The sequence below is a fragment of the Aquarana catesbeiana genome, linkage group LG04 (genome assembly GCF_042186555.1).
Source record: "Aquarana catesbeiana isolate 2022-GZ linkage group LG04, ASM4218655v1, whole genome shotgun sequence".
NCBI classification, from domain to species: domain Eukaryota; kingdom Metazoa; phylum Chordata; class Amphibia; order Anura; family Ranidae; genus Aquarana; species Aquarana catesbeiana.
This window is the reverse complement of record NC_133327.1, coordinates 280131206-280154083: the sequence shown is the minus strand read 5'-3', so window position 1 is coordinate 280154083 and position 22878 is coordinate 280131206. Positions and strand designations below refer to the sequence as shown.

General features: G+C 43.4%; 1 protein-coding gene across 2 annotated transcripts in view; it reads right to left on the bottom strand.

The window, feature by feature from the left end:
- Window positions 1–22878, bottom strand: part of MYOM2 (myomesin 2) — a 241805-nt gene that overhangs the window by 66880 nt on the left and 152047 nt on the right. For both annotated transcript variants that reach the window (XM_073626642.1, XM_073626643.1), the window contains one exon: window positions 3167–3293. In XM_073626642.1, the coding sequence (XP_073482743.1) occupies window positions 3167–3293 (127 nt within the window). The remainder of the gene's footprint in view (window positions 1–3166; window positions 3294–22878) is intronic.

The following is a 22878-nucleotide window of genomic DNA, read 5'->3' as shown; positions in this document are numbered from 1 at the left end:
TTTTAAATTATCCCCATCTCCTTGCTTACATATCTAGGGATTCCTTTCCATGTAAGTGAATGTTGCCAGTGACATTACTGGTAGTACTGATAGCAGGAAGCTGTCATGTATAGTAGCGGAAATGATGTAAATGGTGTTCAGTACCTGCCAGATAGGTAAATGTTTAGCAGTGCCATGAACTGGTAGTATAGGCTGAAACAATAGGGACATGCAAATATGTGTCCATAAAGTTCAGAGAAGACAGAAAGTTACTCTGTTAAAGGGAGGCAATGACAGGTTTGATTGAATGCATGCAGAATTTCTGGGTTTGACATGCAAAGCTATGAGATTCTAAATAAAGACATTTCCATTTGATAGGCAAACAGGTTAAAGTATATTCCCTGATAACAGTTCTCCACAAGAACTAGAGAAACAACACCTTGATCCAGAACGACCAAAAGTAAATAATAGTGGCAAGTCACACACAAAAGCCATAATAAAAAGAATGAGTTCCCCCTAATTGATACAACAAGAATGGGGCTAGAGACTTATCCCAGTCTCTAGTTTGCCTAAGTGTAAGCAAACTAGAGACTGGGATAAGCAAATGACTGCCAGGACTCTAACCCAAAGTAACACTCTGCAGAACCTCCTTAATACTGGTCTGACTTGTAGGGGAGTCTTGTGAAACTTGAAAACAAACCGGGTTAAACATACTCACGATATGCTATGGCCCTGGTCTGAACCTTCAACAAGTTCTCCCCAAACAATATTGGGCTGACCCTAAATGTGAAATCCAGTGATAGCTAGAATACAAACAAAGTTGTCAGTGCTGTAAGAGCAAAGCCAGCAAAGAGAGAACACTAATGTCTAAAACGTGGGAAACCTGTGCTGAGTGAACTGGAGAGTGTTTCAGGATTTTATATATTTGACATGAATCTACCAGTGCATGTTGGCTGACTGGTGAGACTTCCAGGTCATATGTCGGGCATGAATCTACCAGCAGCAGATGATAATAGGACTTCTTCCACAAGAACAGTGAACAGCAGAGCCAGAGAAAACACATCCACTCTCCTGAAGACACTAGCAACAACTGAGGCATGATGGTTGTAGGTGGGGTCATTCTACGCTGGCCAACAGCTTTTTTGTTGTCAGTATCCATTTCTCCTTTGGGAGACAGTGTAACCTGATGGCCACTATCTTCTTACAAAATAAATTTTTGTCTGTGCTGTAATACCAGATTATATAAATATATATATAATACAATTGGCATCTCAAATTAAAGCTGCCAGTACTACTAAAAACCAGTAACTGCAGACAAGCGAGAATTCTGCATGCTACTGCACTAAAATTTCAAATACTGGGATGTGCTAAATATTCTGCCTTTTGAAATTACCATCCATTTAATGACCAGTAGCAATCAAAAGAAATCACTGAATATCATAGGCCACATACATTTATTGTATTGTTTTGTATATGCTTGTTCACCTAGGCCACATCAGGGTCCCATATATTCTCTCTGTATAGGGAATATCTAAATAAATTGGAAATCCACTATAATAAGGCACAATGATGCAGTAATCCATATAATCCATTGCCCTCAAAGGGCCTGTTGTATCTGTAAGACTATATAAATTTATCCAGGGATTTTTTGTCACATAAAAGGTGCAGGAACTCAACTGCCCCCCCCCCCCAACTAGCCTAACTGCATCGAATAGTGTGTGTGGCCAAATTGCACTACCAATGGGAGGATCTTAAATGGGGAATAAATACAAGGAGGTATGTTTAGTGCAGAGTTCAGAGGTGTCCTATGCACAGAGTGAAGTTTCATGGGAGCTTTACATACATAGTGCAGAGTTCAGAGGTGCACTTCATACATAATGCAGGGTTCAGGTGTGCACTGCATACCAAGTGCAGGCTTGAGGAGTGTGCTACATACAGATTGAAGGGTTTAGGGGTGTGCTATGCATAGTGTGCAGGGTTCAGCTCTCTTTCACAAGATGTTCACATCTCACTTCCACCCCTCATCGGCTCTGACCTCTGCATCACTCTACCCCATCCCCCACCTTTGCACACATCTCCCTCCACAGCCCTCAGAAGAAGGCTTTGTTTTTACAAGTGACAGTGGTGAGTGGGAAGTGGAGGGCAAGAGCTGGAGATGGCAGAGCATAGTTCCGCCAGGTTACATCTTAAAAAAAGCATTGGGTATGAGGGTCACATGAAATGGGCTGGCAGGCCAGATTCAGCCCATGGGCCTTGTGTTTGACACTTGTTCTAAGTCATCCAGAAATCACCCTTTTTAAATAAAAAGAATTGATAAAAGCTGATTCCTGGTCAACTGTATCTACAGAGTAAAATTAATCTAACTATACTTCTAGCCCTTAAAAAGACATGAAACTGCATTATACATTCAGTAAGCAATTTTCAGCTTTTGTCATGGCTATCAAAAAATATGTACATTATCAATCCTAACTCCATATTAGTGTGCATAACAAGAACGTTGAAAACTGATAAAAATGGCCTTGTATATGAAGGGATGGTAAAATAAAGAAAAATTTGAGTAGTATAGCTGTCATGGATGATATAACTATTCTGCCACATGGGATTGTGCTCTGCTCTTGTGACATTGTGTCTTGTAATAAAATAAGTTGTTTTCTCTGCATGCAGAATTGTTTTTCTTATGCCCAAGTCTCAGGTTTTACTTGTGGTAAATTGTAATGATTAGAGATGCAGCTTCCTACAATTTATCTTCTAAAACGCATCAATAATGAACATATTTTAACACATTGACAAGATAAAGGGCAGATCCCTGACAATTAACTAAATATTAGCTTTTAGTAGCTTATACTATGGGGAACTAATAATGTTTAGTCATTGATATATCCCATAAATCTGCTCTCTTAGAAAATGATTGCTTATTTCCGGGTATGTCCTAACAACTGTTGATAAGTCAAATCAACTTTAGATCAAACCAAGCACTGAATTATTCTTATTTTTTAGGAAAATGCTGAAGATCATTTGAGAGAATATTTCTAGCATGCTTCAACCCCATACACAAAGTTTGAGTTTTACCCAAGGCCAAGCAAGATTTAGAAATTTCTTACCAGGCATTTATTTCTCACTGGATACAATAGAAACAATGCAAGACATAGGGGCAGGACTAAAGATGTATGAACTGAATAGGTCATACCTGGCTCTGGTGATGTCCATGCCTCACATTTGAAGTGTTCACTTGGATCAGAGGGAAGACCAAGCCCAGCAATATTGGATGCAGCTATCTTAAATTCATAGAAAGCACCCTCTTCCAGATTCTCCACCTGGCAAAAGTCAAGATACAAAGTACATACTGTTACAGTTTAAGTAAATTACACATTACATACATGCACATTACATCCTTTATAAATATCACTGTTGTGCAAGTAAACACTTTACTCTTAAAGTGTGTGTAAACTCTTACAATGTAACATTCTTATTTGCTCCCTTTGATCTGTTAAATTTATGACTGAAAGCATTTTCCAAAAAAGCTCATAATTTTTCCTCCAGCCTGTACCCCCCTTCCCTGACTTCCCATTCAAGAACAATAATACAACCATCGTCCTCCCCTCATGCCAGGGTGCTAGGTGTAATCCTGGACTCTGACTTGTCCTTTCAGCCCCAAATCCAATCACTGTCCAAATCTTGCAGACTTCACCTCCGAAACATCTTCAAAATCTCCCTTGTTATTTCTCGCCTTGACTATTGTAACTGCCCCCTTGTTGGCCTACCTCTCCACAAGCTATTCCCTCTTCAGTCTATCATGAATGCTACTGCCAGACTCATCCACCTTACCCACTGTTCAGGGTCCACCACTCCTCTCTACCAATCCCTCCACTGGCTTCCCCTTTGCCCAATGAATAAAATTCAAAACACTAACAATAACATACAAAGCCATTTACAATTCTGCCCCATGCTATATAACCAATCTTATCTCCAAATACCACCCAAACCGTCCTCTCTGCTCCTCCCAAGACTTTCTGCTCTCTAGATCCCTTGTTTCCTCCTCCCATGCTCCTCTCCAGGACTTCTCCAGAGCCTCTCCCATCCTCTCAAACGCACTACACCAATCTATCCAGCTATCTCCTACTCTGTCCACTTTTAGAAGATCCCTGAAAACTCATCTCTTCAGAGAGTTCTATCCTGTCTTCAGCTAACAACAGAATCTTCTACTTCCCTCATCAGTTCATCCCTCACAGTTACTACTTTTTGTTTCACCAGCCCATACCTCTTATATTTTAAGCTCACAAGAGTAGGGCCCTTCTAACCCTCTTGTATTGAATTGTACTATTGGTGTATTTTCTCCCTTTATATTGTAAAGCCCTGCACAAACTGAGTGCCCATAGACATAAATAGACAAACGCACAATATAACCTTTTTTTGCTGGATCAGATCCATATTTCATGTATTTTAGTGCTACCAGACCATACTGTGGGCTGGATCAACTGGATAGAAAAAAAGTCGTGCTGATTGCTGTACCAACTCCATAAGCCAATACCAGAAGCCACTACACTACTGCCCTTTCTGTCCCCACTCCCCTACAATTTGTTAGCTTTGCAGAGTCATGCAGACAAGTATATGGAGTGCTATAGAGGGGTCTTATTATCTTGTGCATTGAGGCTGTCAAAATGTGCATCCAACTAATTTTTAAGGGTTGCTTATGTTCAGGATTAGGCATATGATCTGCGTAGCCCAAACAAAATGATCCACTTGGGGAGGGCAGGGAAAGGAAGAAAATGGAGAGCTGGGTGTAAGAAGAGAGCATATATGGGTCATATGGAACCCTCTTTAGAGGGACTGCTCAGTTTGAAAATAAAAGGATAAGTTCACCCTTTTGGGCAGAATTTCACTTTTCATAATACCTAGAAGCGTTTTCCAATGCAATTCCTGGCCTAGCCATCCTAATGGGCAATGGGCAGCACAGTGGTGTAATGGTTAGCACTTTTACCTAGCAGCAAAAAAGGTTGCTGGTTTCAATCCGACCACAACACCATCTGCCTGGAGCTTCCATGTTCTCCCTGTGCCTGGGTTTTCTCTGGGTACTCTGGATTCCTCCCCCACTCTAAAGATATGCTGGTAAGTTAATTGGTTCCTGTCTAAATTGTCCCTAGTATGTATGAATGTGTGTTAGGGACCTTAGAGTGTAAGCTCCTTGAGGGTAGGGACTGATGTGAATGTGCAATGTATATGTAAAAGCTCTGCGTAAATTGACAGCGCTATATAAGTACCTGAATTAAATAAAATGAATGTGCTTTTCTCTCACTTACATCATCCACAGGAGGTTTAGAATCTTGTCAGTTTTTTTGTATCTTTGAATGGATTTTCAGATTCCATCACTTCCTGTAGCTTGTATCAGCATTCACTTCCTGTTAGGTCATCTCCCCGAAGCCTTCATTTTCTTGTTGCATCACAGAAGAGGGTGTGATAGGGCGTGTTCACCACTCTGGACCACACCTCCCTCATTACAATACCACCTTCGACCCACTTCCTATACAATCTGATTGTACAATCTCCTTTAGATCTCCCATCAGCTATGTAGTACAAGGGCCTGTCTGATTGGATACACATTGAATGGATTGTTCAGGTGTGACCCCATATTCCATAGATCTGGTAACTCTAAAGAAAATTGTATAGAGATTGTACAATCAGATTGCATAGTGTATGACCATCTTTATACATGTAGATAGGAGGGAGTGGATGGGGGTCAGGCCTTGTTCACATCTTCACATAGCGAAGACTCACATTCCTGCATGTGTTTGTTTTGGGTGTTTTGGAGCGTTTTCACTGGTCATGCAGTGGGCAGCCCATTTACTTGAATGGGTTGCCCTACTTGCAAAAATAACCCCAGAGAAACTGCAGAACTAATTTTGAAGTGGTGCATAGTGTGTTACCACAGTTTTCAGTGCATTTGCCGCACTTGGGGAGCCTTTAACATTTCTGAAACACAAACAAAGAAAAGGCGCCTCTAAGTGCAGAAGTAGACACATTTTAATATCCCCAACGGGATTAAAAACACTTACAGTATTGGAAAGCAAAAACGGCACATCGTGACAATATGTTGGATGGTACGTTCTGCAGCATTGGAAGGGGTCACAGCGGAAGAAAATCCCCAGGCTGTTCGTATGTAATCACAGCAGGTCCAATCACAGTCAGCAGCAGAGTGTCTAAGACGCTGAAACCGCCGGTGGAAGTGACGTAATCCAAGGAGAGGAGGAGAGGAGAAATGATGTCAGCGCTGAGGGACAATTTATATTCTATGGGCTGGCCGTGGGCAGGAACAATAATGGGAAAAAAGGAAATAGGCAGTATAAAATAGCGTTCTTAGAGAGAGGGAGATGTGTATATAAAAATGTGTATATAAAAATGTGTTTAACATTTTTAATAAAAGTAGAACATAATAAGAGATAATAATAAAAGAATTTTTAAAAAATGTAAAATGTTAAAATTGTTGGGAAGTAGGAGAACACATACATATAAAAACCAACAGCAATCAATGAAATATAAATGTATATGAACATATGTGTTGTGCAAACTCATACGTAATATATATTGTATTGTAAATATGAGCGTATAGGCTTATGCATACACACACACATACACATATATGCGCACACACACTAGAGTTATGCATATTATCAGTATGTGTGCACGTTAAAGTTTCTGCAGGCAAATACAGTTGACATGTGGAAATCGCATGTTGGCGGAGTCATAAAATAACTCATGAGGGAGATGATAATAATATAAGAGGTCTGAGGTCTATGAAATCTAAAGTATAGCACTGATCTCAAAGTCCTCATTTAACCCTCCAGGGGCCAGAACATTTAGCAAAAAAATCCAGTACATTTCTCTGTGACAAAGTCTTCTGTAGCGCTTAGCTGGAGGAAGATCCCTAGGCATTGCCTCAATAACCCAGACTCTAAGGCCATCTGTGGATTTATCATGATATTGAAGGTAGTGTTTGGGGACACTATGATTATCCAGTCCACCAGTGATAAAGCGGCGATGTTCGCCAAAGCGCTTATGCAGTGGCCGACCGGTTTGCCCTACATAAAAGAGGCCACAAGGGCATGTGAGGCAGTAGACGACATGGTCAGAGGAGCAAGTGTATGTAATATTTTATTTTTTATTTTATTTATTTCAGGTACTTATATATAGCGCCGTCAATTTACGCAGCGCTTTACATTGTACATTCACATCAGTCCCTACCCTCAAGGGGCTTACAATCTAAGGTCCCTAACTCACATTCATACATACATACTAGGGACAATTTAGACAGGATCCAATTGACCTACCAGCATATCTTTGAAGTGTGGGAGGAAACCGGAGTACCCGGAGGAAACCCACGCAGGCACAGGAAGAACATGCAAACTCCAAGCAGGTAGTGTCGTGGTTGGGATTCGAACCAGTGACCCTTCTTACTGCTAGGTGAGAGTGCTACCACTAATAATAGCCAGTATTAGCGGCCAATGTTTCTTCACAATATTTTCCATCTGTCTATGTCGGGAGTGGAACTGGGTAATAAAACCTAAATTACTTTTCTGAACATTAGTATGAGGAGAGGGGCCCACTGAAGAAGGTGCATTCTTATATTGGAGATAAGCCGTTTCTACGTAGTTGACTGGGAAACCTTTATCAAGAAATTTTTCTTTTAGGGTCTCACTCTGAATGTCATAGTCCTCACTCAAAGTGCAATTCTTTTTCAGTCTACAAAACTGACTTTTAGATATATTATTCAGCCATTGAGGGTGGTGACAGCTGTTATAATGAAGGAACGAATTTCCAGCTGTGGGCTTAGTGTAGTTTTTGGCATGTATTTCCTTGCCAACCGAAAAAAGTTCAAGGTCAAGGAAGGCCAACCTATTTTCATCTATGACAGAGGTGAAATTGAGGCCCATATTGTTTTTATTGCAATATGTAACAAAGTCTGAAACTATGGATGCACTGCCATCCCAGATGATAATCACATTGTCTATATATCGGCCATAAAAGACGATGTGGGAGGAAAAGGGATTGTTATGCCATATATATAGGTGTTCCTAGTGCACCATAGTAAGATTGGCATATGAGAGTGAAAAATGTGCCCCCATAGCTGTCCCATTTACTTGTAGGAAAAAGTTGTTACTTAACCGGTTCAATACAGGGCATTTTCACCCCCTTGCTTCCCAGGCCAATTTTTAGTTTTCAGCGCTGTCGCACTTTAAACGACAATTGCGCGGTCGTGCGACGTTGTACCCCAAAAAAATTGACGTCCCTTTTTCCCCACAAATAGAGCTTTCTTTTGGTGGTATTTGATCACCTCTTTTTGCTATAATAAATATCCCAATTTTTTTTAAAAAAACAAATTTTTTCCTCAGTTTCGGCTGATATGTATTCTTCTACATATTTTTGGTAAAAAAAATTGCAATAAGCGTATATTGATTGGTTTGCGCAAAAGTTATAGCATCTACAAAATACGGGATAGATTTATGGCATTTTTAAAAAAAAATATTTATTTTTTTTTTTTTAGCGGCGATCGCGATTTTTTTTCGTGACTGCGACATTATGGTGGACACATCGGACACTTTTGACACATTTTTGGGACCATTCACATTTATACAGCGATCAATGCTATAAAATTGCATTGATTACTGTGTAAATGTGACAGGCAGTGAAGGGGTTAACCACTAGGAGTTAAATGTTTCCTAAGGGAGTGTTTCTAACTGTAGGTGGCGGGGACGTACAAGGGGAGGAGACCGATCAGTGTTCCGCTGTACTAGGAACACAGATCGCTCTCCTCACAACTGACAGGACGTGGATCTGTGTGTTTACACACACAGATCCACGGTCCGGGCCGGTTGACGGGCAATCGCGGGTGCCCGGCGGACATCGCGGCCGCAGGGCACACGCACCGGGTTCCAAGCAACGCGACGGGCGCGCGTGCCCCCTAGACGGCCGGGAATCTCAGGCCGTCATATGACGTCCACCCAGGATGGGAGATCCCATCTGTGGACGTCATATGTCTATGGCTGGGTAGGGAAGTGGTTAAAGTAATTATGGATCAAGCAGAAGGAAGTAGCCTCAATAATGTAGGAGGCTTGTCTAGGGTTCAACATGGGATCTTGGCATAAAAAGAATAAAGTAAAATGAACATCCTTGACCAGAAATGACGCTTCTTGTTGTGTGATGATATGTGACTAGTCATCCTTCTACTCACTCTCTCTGCCTTGATGGCTCTGAGATTGATCATTTATTATATACACAGCATCCCATTACTTCCCCACCCATTCAGAACACTACTTTCAGACCCACGTCTGTGTTTTACCCTACCCACTCTAAAGGTTCATGCATTGATGCTTTTTATCGCATCGTTTATGCCGATATACAAGAGATGTGCAATTCAGTCAAAATAAAAACAATAAAGTTATTTCCAACCTGACCAACTCGGAAAAAAAAGCTCTTGATACTTTAACTAACAATTTTGATTTGGTCATTTAAAGTGCAGATAAAGGAGGAGGCATAGTCATACAAAACAGAGTTGACTATGTCACTGAAGCCACTTGACTTTTATCTGATACCAACACATATATTAGATTAAATATAGATCCACTGCCCCGGTTTACCTTTGAAGCCACCTCTCTTGTTAGGGAAGCACTGGGTGACCATATCATCACGCAACAAGATGCGTCATTTCTGGTCAAGGATGTTCGTTTTACTCCATATTTCTATCACCTGCCCAAGGTGCATAAAGATCTTAATAATCCCCCTGGACGACCCAATGTTGCAGCCATGGGCAGAATCAGTAGCGGCTTTTCACAATACATAGACAAGTTCCTCCAACCTCTCGCCCAATCCCTTCAGTCTTACATTAGAGATGGCATCCACCTGTTGGAGCTTTTGTTCACGTACTCTTGGAAGCACAGTTATTATTGGGTTTCCCTAGATGTACAATCATTGTACACCTCTATAAATCATGATGTGGGCCTCAATGCTTTACAGTTCTTTTTATGCCAAGATCCCATGTTGAACCCTAGACAAGCCTCCTTCATTGTTGAGGCTATGACATTAGTGAGGACTATGACATTCAGAGTGAGACCCTAAAAGAAAAATTTCTTGATAAACGTTTCCCAGTCAACCTTGTAGAAACGGCTTATCTCCAATATAAGAATGCACCTTCTTCTGTGGGCCCCTCTCTTCGTACTAATGTTCAGAAAAATAATTTAGGTTTTATTACCCAAATATTGTGAAGAAACATTGGCCGCTATTACTTCAGGATGAGCACCTTCATTCTGTCTTGCCCAATAAACCCCAATTTGCATACAGAAAAGCGCTCAATATAAAAAGCAAGGTAGCACCTAGTAAACTTAAGGTGAAACCTCCGCCCTCTGGTCAGTACATACCTACCTTTTTAGCCATTTCTGGGATGTACCAATGTCACAAGCCTCTTTGTTAAACCTGCCGTTTTGTGACGCATGGCCAGAAGGATTTTTGTGTAAAAGGAAAAACATATCAGATAAAGGGTTTTCACACTTGCTCCTCTGACCATGTCGTCTACTGCCTCACATGCCCTTGTGGCCTCTTTTATGTAGGGCGAACCGGTCGGCCACTGCATAAGCGCTTTGGCGAACATCGCCGCTTTATCACTGGTGGACTGGATAATCATAGTGTCCCCAAACACTACCTTCAATATCATGATAAATCCACAGATGGCCTTAGAGTCTGGGTTATTGAGGCAATGCCTAGGGATCTTCCTCCAGCTGAGCGCTACAGAAGACTTTGTCACAGAGAAATGTACTGGATTTTTTTGCTAAATGTTCTGGCCCCTGGAGGGTTAAATGAGGAGTTTGAGATCAGTACTATACTTTAGATTTCATAGACCTCAGACCTCTTATAGTATTATCTTCCCCCTCATGAGTTATTTTATTGCTCCGCCAATATGCGATTTCACATGCCAACTGTATTTGCCTGCAGAAATTTTAACGTGCAGACATACTCATAATATGCATAACTCTAGTGCGTGTGTGCATATATGTGTATGTATGTGTGTATGCATAAGCCTATACGCTCATATTTACAATACAATATATATTACTTATGAGTTTGCACAACACATATGTTCATATACATTTATATTTAATTGATTGCTGTTGGTTTTTATATATATGTGTTCTCCTACTTCCCAACAATTTTAACATTTCACATTTTTTAAAAATTCTTTTATTATTATCTCTTATTATGTTCTTCTTTTATTAAAAAATGTTAAACACATCTTTATATACACATTGCCCTCTCTCTAAGAACGCTATTTTATACTGCCTATTTCCTTTTTTCCCATTATTGTTCCCGCCCACGGCCAGCCCATAGAATATAAATTGTGTATGGCTATCTCCATGGTCATAGGGTGATAAAGGAACCAGATAGAGTTCCGAAACGCGTCCCTTTCTTATGACCACCTCCACTCTGCTCTGCGGTCCAGGCTGGTTTGTTGTCCCTCAGCACTGACATAATTTCCGGGTCCTCTCCTCCTCTCCTTGGATTACGTCACTTCCACCAGCGGTTTCAGCGTCTTGGACACTCTGCTGCTGACTGTGATTGGACCTGCTGTGATTACATATGAACAGCCTGGGGATTTTCTTCCACTGTGACCCCTTCCAATGCTGCAGAACATACCATCCAATATATTGTCACGATGTGCCGTTTTTGCTTTCCAATCCTGCAAGTGTTTTTAATCCCATTGGGGATATTAATATGTGTCTACTTCTGCACTTAGAGGCGCCTTTTCTTTGTTTATGTTTTTTTATAGAAACTGCTTCATTCTGTAAGCTGCAGCCATAAGTACTGGAGAAACCTCCACATTATTGCCACTATCATCATTATTGGACTTTTGCATAGAGACATTGTTTGTTCTATCTTGAAGTTTTGAGCGCCCTAACCATCTCTTTTTAATTGTATCAGCATTTCTGAAACACATGGCAAAGTGCACATTTTCTGTGTGGTTTGTCATGCGTTTGGAAACACATAGATGTGAATGGAGCCTCATTGTTCTTGTATAAACGCACCAAATTCACTTTCAGACCCCATTCACACCTAGCGTAGTGGGAGAGCATGTTTTTGGCAGCCCATTGATTTTAAAAGGCTGTGTTACACGTTGCAAAAACATGGGACATTTTTGTACATTTTTTATAGCATTTGTCACTCGTGGGATGTGGCAAAATGTGTGTTTGCTTCTGTAATTGGTGTGTTGTTAACAATTAATGACACTGAAAGTGCAACTAGGTCATTTTAGGTGTATAAATGTGGCCATAAATTATACAATCTCATTTTTAGAAGCTCTATACAATCTCCTTTAGATTTACCAGAACTATATAATAGGAGGACCGTCTATTCAATCACTCTGTATCCAATCAGGCAGGCTCTTGTACTACAGGGGTGTCCCGTGGGCTGTAGGTTGTCCCAGGGAATTTAGCATGCACCTTGAGCCCATCTGAAAGGGGAAGCCAGACAAATGCACATATGGAGGAATGCCGGAGGTGCTGTGAAAATGTAGTTGATGGGTGAAGATGTGCTAATGAGGTCAGCTGGTAAACTCCTTCCTGTGTTGTACTGGCTCGTTTGTCTGTTTCTGTATACCAGGGAGTTTCTGAAGTGATCTGTGAAATATAGCCATGGATGAGGCAGGCCTTGCTTTCAAAACCAAAGAAACCTTTTTTTTTTTTTTTTGTGCAACAGAGGTATATTAATGGTATATTGGTACCTAGGGGAGCTGGATTTTAGGAAAAAAAACAAGGTAAACTTAGCCATTAACCGCTTCTTGATCAGCTGCCGCAGTTATACTGTGGCAGGTTGGCTCCCCTGCGTGAGCCATCATAGCTATACGTTGACTTGCGGGGTGGGATAGCAGGCGCGCGCGCGTGCTGCACAGCGGGGGTGCTGATGCTCATGGCCGACGGTCGCAATGACCACCGGCCATGAGCAATTGTGAGCAGGTGACACAGAACAGGAACGAGTGTGTGTAAACACACAACTCCCTGTTCTGTTCTGAGAGGAGTGACAGATCGTGTGTTCCTATTAGCTCCTCCCCCTTCAGTTAGAATCATGTCCCAGGGAACACAGTTAACCCCTTGATTGCCCCCTAGTGTTAACCCCTTCACTGCCAGTGACATTTTTACAGCAATCAATGCATTTTTATAGCACTGATCGCTGTATTAATGCCAATGGTCCCAAAAATGTGTCAAAATTGTGTGATGTGTCTGCCATAATGTCGCCATAATTTTGTACTGTTTGTAGGTCTTATAGCAGCACCATCTTGAATTTGAACGCATTGTATGGTGTGCCCCCCAAATATGTTCTTGTATATTGTAATAGGCCCTGACCAGGTTTTTTGGGCTGGAGCACCCCTCCCCCTCCTCATTACCTCCTATTTAGTGGCCACCAGTGTTTAGGATGTATCCCCTTCAGTTCGGATGTATCCCCTTCAGTTCTCCCACATAGAGGAGTTCAGCTCCCATGGTTGAGACAAAGGATTTTCCATTCTATTACTAGTGTAGGACCCACTAATTCAGGGTACTTTGTCGCAGTAAGTGGGCTTAGCACTATATGACCATATAGTGTGACCAAACCCCCGTATTTTTTTAATATGTTCAGGTGTTTTTAACTAGCCCTGCAGGAAATGTCATTCTTGTATGTGTGCGCTGTAAAATATTTTGTACTGCCATAATGTCGCAGTCATAAAAAAAAATTGCAGATCGCCGCCATTACTAGTAAAAAAAAATAATAATAAAAATGCTATAAATCTATCCCCTATTTTGTAGACGCTATAACTTTTGCGCAAACCAATCAATATATTCTTATTGCAATTTTTTTTTTACCAAAAATATGTAGAAGAATACATATCGGCCTAAACTGAGAAAAAATTAGCTTAAAAAAAAAAAAATGGGGATATTTATTATAGCAAAAAGTACAAAATATTGTGTTCTTTTCAAAATTGTCACAGTTTTTTGTTTATAGCACAAAAAATAAAAACCGCTGATGCAATCAAATACCACCAAGGGAAAGCTCTATTTGTTTGGAAAAAAAGGACTTCAACTTTGATTGGGTGCAATGTTGCACGACCGGGGCAATTGTCAGTTAAAGCGACGTAGTGCCGAATCGCAAAAAGTGCTCTGGTCGGGTAGGGGGTAAATTCTTCCGTGAAGTGGTTAAATACTTTAAATCATGTGGCAAGTTGTTAATGATGTTTGTGGTATACAAAAATATGATAATGGCGCTGGAATCAGCCAAAGTAAATAGAGGCTGGGAACAGATACAAAATGAAAACAGCTTTGCAGGTTCCAGACAGTATAGGGGACATTAAGTCACTGGTCCATACACAGATGAACGATGCATGAGTATCCAAAAGCCAAAGAAACCACTTGATAATTTTATGATTTGTATGTTCCTGTCAATATAAATCTGGAGCTTTTATATAAAAAAATAAATTAATAAAGTGGTGTTACTCATGTCAACCCATTAGCTGTTTAGGCTCACTTTCTTATTAATAGGCAAATATTGACATCTATATAATAGACTGTTAGTAGGCAGGAACTATTCTATCCTTTGCATCCCTAAACATTAGGTTTAATAAATGAACCCTATTAAAACCAACCACTGTTTAATTATTTTTCCTTTTTTTAATATTGCGGCTGGAGCTGTATGTATAGTCCTGTTTTTAAATCATTAAAATAAATGAACAAAAGCAAATTCAACAGAGTATAATCAATAAGAACATGCTGGCTCTATGGTATTTCTCTGACTGATACTGTAATGAGCTTGTGAACGACGAGCCTGTAAACAATTGCAGTAATTATAAACAAACAACATTAAGGAAATACATTTATTGCCAGTACTATCACACAGCTCTGAAGGATATGCCTTTTGTAAATTTAATGTCTTAATAATCATAACAAAATCAGTATAATATTCTAGGGATTAGAGCTGATTTTCATTTCAGGCTTCACGTCAATGTAACTGCTGTAGCAATGAGAACAAGTTAAATTCACCTTATCTCTAATTCTTTAACTCAGAAAGCTCTATACTTACAAATAAAGAGTTATAAGAAAACTTACTTAATGGGCTTAAAATTGCATATGCTATATCTTGTAAACTTTTAGAGAATGACATTTTTTATTTGCCAGTATTAGTAACTTAAAAAGTTTTTTAATGTGTAAAAGTAACATGTTACCCTAATGTGTTCTTTCCTGTTTCTGTGCAGTTGTTTATTTTGCCTCTGCGGATCTCTTATAATAAAACTGCCTGTTTATATTTCCACTTCCCTTATGGTCTTCCTCTCCCCTATTATTTTTATTATTATTGATCCTGTTCTGAACTGCAACATATTTTCTGTACATAACAATGCTTAAAATATTTAGGGCACGCTGTAATTACTAGAGGCATGTGTAAACTACCACCATCATTTCACTGACTTTTGCTTGTTTTTAATGGTGCAGTATGGGAAAAATCAGGAATAGAAATAGAAAGTAATGGAAAAAAAAAAGCTCTACCCCAATAAACCAACAGTAGATGTCTATTCACAGCCTTAGGCCCAGTTCACACTGGTGCAACATACGCTCCGATTTTGGGAGCGCATGTCACATGACGTGTACAAATCAATGGTTCCCTATGAGAGCCGTCTTATTTGGTCCGACACAAGTCGGTCCGACTTTAGAAAAGGTTCCTGCACTACTTTGGTCCGACTTTGGTCCTACTTCAGCCCATTGAATATCATTGAAGTCGGATCAAAGTCGGATCCTCATCCTAACCATCCGACTTGTGACATCTGACATGGTGATTACAGCAGCAGAAAAAGGAATTTATGTCACACTGGAACTGTTTTGAGTGGTCAAAGAACAAGTCGGACTATCTCAAAGTTGGAACAAAATTGTATCCTGTTCATTCAAGTCGGATGAAAATAAGACTGAAGTAGGACCAATGTAGGACCGATGTCGCAGGGTAAAGTAGGATCGACAGTCGTATAACAGTCATGTAGTACCAGTGTGAATCCGGCCTCAAAGTGGAAGTAAATGCTACATATAAGTATGCTTAAAACAACTGCTCCATCACCCCTCCACCTCCTCCTACCTATGCTGTATGGTGCTTGTAAGAAAGATTGGTGTAAATACCTTATTTCATACCCACTCCAATCAAGTCAAGTGACGCAGAAGCTCCGGCCCCCTTGTATCATGGGATATTCAAATAAAAGGCTGAATTCCGGGAGCTGTAATGTCATCCATTTTTGGTGCACCCTCCTCTACCCTACCCTACACAAGAAGCCGTATCCTCTGCATCACTTGCCTATAGGGATGAGCTTCGTGTTCGAGTCGAACCCATGTTCGACTCGAACATCGGCTGTTCGATCGTTCGCCGAATTGCGAACGTTATGGGCCGTTCGCGCTAAATTCGTGTGGCGCGTCACGGCCCATAATTCACTGCGGCATCGCAGTGCATTGCTGGCTGATGATTGGCCAAGCATGCACTATGACCCGCATGCTTGGCCAATCACAGCGCTGTCAGTAGAGAGAGCTGTAATTGGCCAAAGCCAGGGTGGCTTTGGCCAATTATGGCTCAGGGGATTTAGTACACACCCCACACTATATAAGGCCGCCTGCACGGCGGCCCTGTGTAGTGTGTGTTCCGGTGTGCTGAGAGATAGAGAGAGAGAGAGACAGTGTCATTTGATTTGAGTTAGATAGATTAGGCAGAACAGTCAGTCAGTTAGCTGCACTTACAGTGTATTGTGTATATATATGCATCCCAGGTGTTGCATATATATATATACACTGTATTCAGTTTAGCTAGATCCGTTCCTGTTATCTTCTATCTAGACTATTTACATTTAATGCAGTGCGTCCTGCTCACAGTGTTCAGCTAGATCCGTTCCTGCTATTTACATTTAGTGCAGTGCGTCCTGCTCACAGTGTTCAGCTAGATCCGTTCCTGTTATCTTCTAGACTATTTACATTTAGTGCAGTGCGTCCTGCTCACAGTGTTCAGCTAGATCCGTTCCTGCAATTTACATTTAGTGCAGTGCGTCCTGCTCACAGTGTTCAGCTAGATCCGTTCCTGCTATTTACATTTAGTGCAGTGCGTCCTGCTCACAGTGTTCAGCTAGATCCGTTCCTGCTATTTACATTTAGTGCAGTGCGTCCTGCTCACAGTGTTCAGCTAGATCCGTTCCTGCTATTTACATTTAGTGCAGTGCGTCCTGCTCACAGTGTTCAGCTAGATCCGTTCCTGTTATCTTCTAGACTATTTACATTTAGTGCAGTGCGTCCTGCTCACAGTGTTCAGCTAGATCCGTTCCTGCAATTTACATTTAGTGCAGTGCGTCCTGCTCACAGTGTTCAGCTAGATCCGTTCCTGCTATTTACATTTAGTGCAGTGCGTCCTGCTCACAGTGTTCAGCTAGATCCGTTCCTGCTATTTACATTTAGTGCAGTGCGTCCTGCTCACAGTGTTCAGCTAGATCCGTTCCTGCTATTTACATTTAGTGCAGTGCGTCCTGCTCACAGTGTTCAGCTAGATCCGTTCCTGCTATTTACATTTAGTGCAGTGCGTCCTGCTCACAGTGTTCAGCTAGATCCGTTCCTGTTATCTTCTAGACTATTTACATTTAGTGCAGTGCGTCCTGCTCACAGTGTTCAGCTAGATCCGTTCCTGTTATCTTCTAGACTATTTACATTTAGTGCAGTGCGTCCTGCTCACAGTGTTCAGCTAGATCTGTTCCTGCTATTTACATTTAGTGCAGTGCGTCCTGCTCACAGTGTTCAGCTAGATCCGTTCCTGTTAAATTCCTACTGACCGGCAGGCTTGTCTGGTTACAGTATATAAAGCTACCTGAAGAAAATTACAGGTGTTCTATTTGATCCTATTAGTACCACGGTCAGGCAGCTAGACTATTTACATTTAGTACAGTGCGTCCTGCTCACAGTGTTCAGCTAGATCCGTTCCTGTTATCTTCCTACTGACAGGCAGGCTTGTCTGGTTACAGTATATAAAGCTACCTGAAGAAAATTACAGGTGTTCTATTTGATCCTATTAGTACCACGGTCAGGCAGCTAGACTATTTACATTTAGTACAGTGCGTCCTGCTCACAGTGTACAGCTAGATCCGTTCCTGTTATCTTCCTACTGACAGGCAGGCTTGTCTGGTTACAGTATATAAAGCTACCTGAAGAAAATTACAGGTGTTCTATTTGATCCTATTAGTACCACGGTCAGGCAGCTAGACTATTTACATTTAGTACAGTGCGTCCTGCTCACAGTGTACAGCTAGATCCGTTCCTGTTATCTTCCTACTGACAGGCAGGCTTGTCTGGTTACAGTATATAAAGCTACCTGAAGAAAATTACAGGTGTTCTATTTGATCCTATTAGTACCACGGTCAGGCAGCTAGACTATTTACATTTAGTACAGTGCGTCCTGCTCACAGTGTTCAGCTAGATCCGTTCCTGTTATCTTCCTACTGACAGGCAGGCTTGTCTGGTTACAGTATATAAAGCTACTTGAAGAAAATTACAGGTGTTCTATCCCAGCTTAGTGCAGCTACAGGCCATTAGTATGTCTGGAAGGCCAAGAAGGAGAGGCAGACAGTCACAAGCCAATAAGAGAGGGCAAGCAGGCTCTGTGTTTAGTGCTGGTCGTGGAGACGGTGCATCCTCATCAGCACGTGGCCATGGGACACGCTTGGCCTTTTTTTCGGCAGCTGGCCATGTTGAGCCGCAACATGCGGAAGACTTGGTCGAGTGGATGACCAAGCCGTCCTCATCCTCCTCATCCTCTCTCACCCATGCCCAGGGTGCTTTGTCTGGCAAAGCAGCGGCCTCTTCCCTCAGCTCAATGTCATCAGTGACTCCTTCCCTAGCTCCACCATGTCCTCATGAGGATTCCCTCGAACTGTTTGACCACAGTGTTGGGTACATGCTCCAGGAGGATGCCCAGCGTTTGGAAGGCTCTGATGACGATACTGAGCTCGATGAAGGCAGTAACATGAGCGCGGACAGAGGGGGTGCCCAAGAAGGACAGCAATCTGGCAGTCATGCTCCCCCTGCTGCAGCATACTGCCAGGTTTGCTCCAGTGATGAGGAGGGAGGGGATGATGAGGTCACTGACTCAACGTGGGTGCCTGATAGGAGAGAGGAGGAGGAGGAGGAGGAGGAGGAGGAGGAGGAGGCGGCAGCACATCACCAACGAGGCAGGATGCCCTCCAGGGGCCAGCCTAAGGGCAGCACATTGACTGCATCACACCCCAAAGCTCCACATGTGCAGGGCGCTGCAGTCTCTGCGCGTTATTCAAAAAGTTCTTTGGTGTGGGCCTTTTTTGAGACGAGTGCATCAGATCGCACCGCTGCTATTTGCAACATATGTCTCAAGCGTATCTCGCGTGGCCAAAATATCTCCCGCTTGGGTACCACATGCTTGACCAGACATATGTTGACCTGCCATGCAGTTCGTTGGCAAGCGTATCTAAAAGACCCACACCAAAGAACAAAGAGGATCTCTCCTTGCTCCTCATCAGCTGAGATTTCCAACCCCACTAGACCTTCAGTCCTCTCTGAGACCTGCAGTGAGAGGAATGAAGGTGTAGAATTAGGTGTGTCACAGCCAAGTACTTGTGGGCAATCTGCTTTTGGTACACCGACGTCAGATTGTACCAGGCAAATTTCCCTGCCCCAGCTGCTGCACCGCCGAAAGAAGTTTGCTCCCAGCCATCCACATGCCCAGCGGTTGAATGCTAGCTTGGCAAAATTGCTAGCACTTCAACTGCTGCCTTTTCAGTTGGTAGACTCTGCCCCCTTCCGTGAGTTTGTGGAATGTGCGGTTCCTCAGTGGCAGGTACCCAAACGCCACTTTTTCTCACGGAAGGCGATTCCGGCTCTCTACCGGCATGTGGAAGGCAATGTCCATGCCTCGCTGGACAGGGCGGTCAGCGGTAAGGTGCATATTACCGCTGACTCATGGTCCAGCAGGCATGGACAGGGACGTTACCTAAGTTTCACGGCGCATTGGGTGACTCTGCTGGCAGCTGGGAAGGATGCAGGACAAGGTGCAGTAGTGTTGGAGGTTGTTCCGCCACCACGCCTCCAAAATGCTGATTGTGACACACCTCTCTCCTCCACCCCCTCCTCTTCTTCTTCCTCCATGGCCTCTTCCTCGGAACCAGCGGTGCTCCGTAGGCGTTCAAGGGGCTACGCAAGTACGCAGGCCAAAAGATGCCATGCGGTGCTTGAGCTGGTGTGCTTGGGGGACAGGAGCCACACTGGGGCAGAGGTTCTGTCAGCTCTGCAGGGGCAGGTTCAGAGGTGGTTGACGCCACGCCAACTTAAGGCAGGAATGGTGGTTTGCGACAATGGCACCAACCTCCTCTCTGCCCTCCGACAGGGACAAATGACCCATGTGCCCTGTTTGGCTCACGTCCTTAACTTGGTGGTGCAGCGGTTCTTGGGCAGGTACCCGGGCTTACAGGATGTCCTGAGGCAGGCCAGGAAAGTCTGTGTGCATTTCCGCCGGTCATATAATGCCAGTGCTCGGCTGACGGACCTCCAAAAGGAGTTTAACCTGCCCAAGAACCGCCTAATCTGTGACATGCCCACCAGGTGGAACTCAACGTTGGCCATGCTGCAGCGGCTGCACACGCAGCAGAGGGCCATAAATGAGTACCTGTGCGACTATGGCACCAGGACAGGGTCAGGGGAGCTTGGTTTTTTTTCCCCACGCCAGTGGGCCATGATCAGGGATGCATGCACTGTCCTGTCACCATTCGAGGAGGCCACGAGGATGGTGAGCAGTGACAGTGCATGCATCAGTGACACTGTCCCCCTTGTCCACCTGTTGGAGCACACGCTGCGTGGAATAATGGACAGGGCACTTGAGGCAGAACAGAGGCAGGAAGAGGAGGACTTCCTTAGCTCTCAAGGCCCCCTTTATCCAGACAGTGTTCCTGCGTGCCCGCCGATCACACAGGAAGAGGACGAGGAGGAAGAGGAGGAGGAGGAAGATTGTGTCAGTATGGAGGTGGAGCCTGGCACTCAGCATCAGCAGCAGTCTTTAAGGGATCAGTCCCAAGAAACACATGGACTTGTACGTGGCTGGGAGGAGGTGGCTGCGGACCATGTCGTTCTTAGTGACCCAGAGGACTCCGGACCGAATGCCTCAGCAAACCTACGCTGCATGGCCTCCCTGATCCTGCAAAGCCTGCGTAAGGATCCTCGTATTCGTGGTATCAAGGAGAAGGACCAATACTGGCTGGCAACCCTCCTTGATCCACGTTACAAGGGTAAGGTTGCGGACCTTATCTTGCCATCGCAGAGGGAGCAGAGGATGAAACATCTTCGGGAGGCCTTGCAGAAAGGTCTGTGCAACGCGTTCCCAGAGACTGGGAGGTTACAAACTCCTGTTTCTGGACAACGTGTTGCTGAGGCTTCGGTCAGTCAAAGAAGGAGCGGTGGAGAAGGTGGCCGTCTGACCGATGCGTTCAGACAATTTTTTGGTCCGCAGCCCCAAGGTATGATCGGTTCCAGCAACCATCGCCAGCGTCTGTTTTACATGGTGCAGGAATACCTAGGGGCAAGATCAGACTTGGACACCTTTCCCACCGAAAATCCTCTGGGTTACTGGGTCTTGAGGATGGATCACTGGCCAGAGCTTGCACAGTATGCAATTGAGCTACTGGCCTGTCCTGCATCCAGCGTTCTTTCGGAACGCACATTCAGTGCTGCTGGAGGCGTGGTAACCGATCACAGGGTGCGTCTGTCCACCGACTCGGTCGATCGGCTGACCTTCATAAAAATGAATGAGTCTTGGATCACCACCAGCTACCAAGCACCTGATGCTGATGTAACCGAATAATTTTTTTTGAAATCTCAGATCCCTTCAAAGACTGCCTATGCTGATGCTGAGTGACTATCCCTGAGTAATTATCCTCTTCCTCCTCAATCATCACGCTGATAGCTTGTAAGAACATTTTTGGTTCTGGGCGCCACCACCAGTGCCTAAGGCACAATTTTTCAGCCCCTGTTTAACAGGGGCGTGTAATTACAATTTTTGATGTAATACTTTGCAGCAGGGCTCGTTCCTGCATTCCAACTAGAGTGTCTGTGAGGGGTTGCAGTGTTGTGGCACCAGCACCAGTGCCTAGGGCCCAATTTTTCTGCCCCTGTCTAACAGGGGCGTGTAATTACAATTTTTGATGCAATACTTTGCAGCAGGGCTCGTTCCTGCGTTCCAACTAGAGTGTCTGTGAGGGGTTGCAGTGTTGTGGCACCAGCACCAGTGCCTAAGGCCCAATTTTTCTGCCCCTGTCTAACAGGGGCGTGTAATTACAATTTTTGATGCAATACTTTGCAGCAGGGCTCGTTCCTGCGTTCCAACTAGAGTGTCTGTGAGGGGTTGCAGTGTTGTGGCACCAGCACCAGTGCCTAAGGCCCAATTTTTCTGCCCCTGTCTAACAGGGGCGTGTAATTACAATTTTTGAAGCAATAATTTGCAGCAGGGCTCGTTCCTGCGTTCCAACTAGAGTGTCTGTGAGGGGTTGCAGTGTTGTGGCACCAGCACCAGTGCCTAAGGCCTAATTTTTCAGCTCCTGTTCAACAGGGGCATGTAATTACAATTCTTGATCTAATATTTCACAGCAGGGCCCTGTGAGGGCTTACAGTGTTGTGGCCACAGCAACACCTAAGGCCCAAATTTCTGCTGAGTATATAGGGCAGGACCCTACTTTCAAACATCTAACTTACAAACGACTCCTACTTGCAAACGGAAGGAGACAACAGGAAGTGAGATGAAATCTACCCCTAGGAAGGGAAATTCTCTCCTGTAAGAGTTAATATGGGAAAACAAGTTCTCCTTTCCACTGATGCT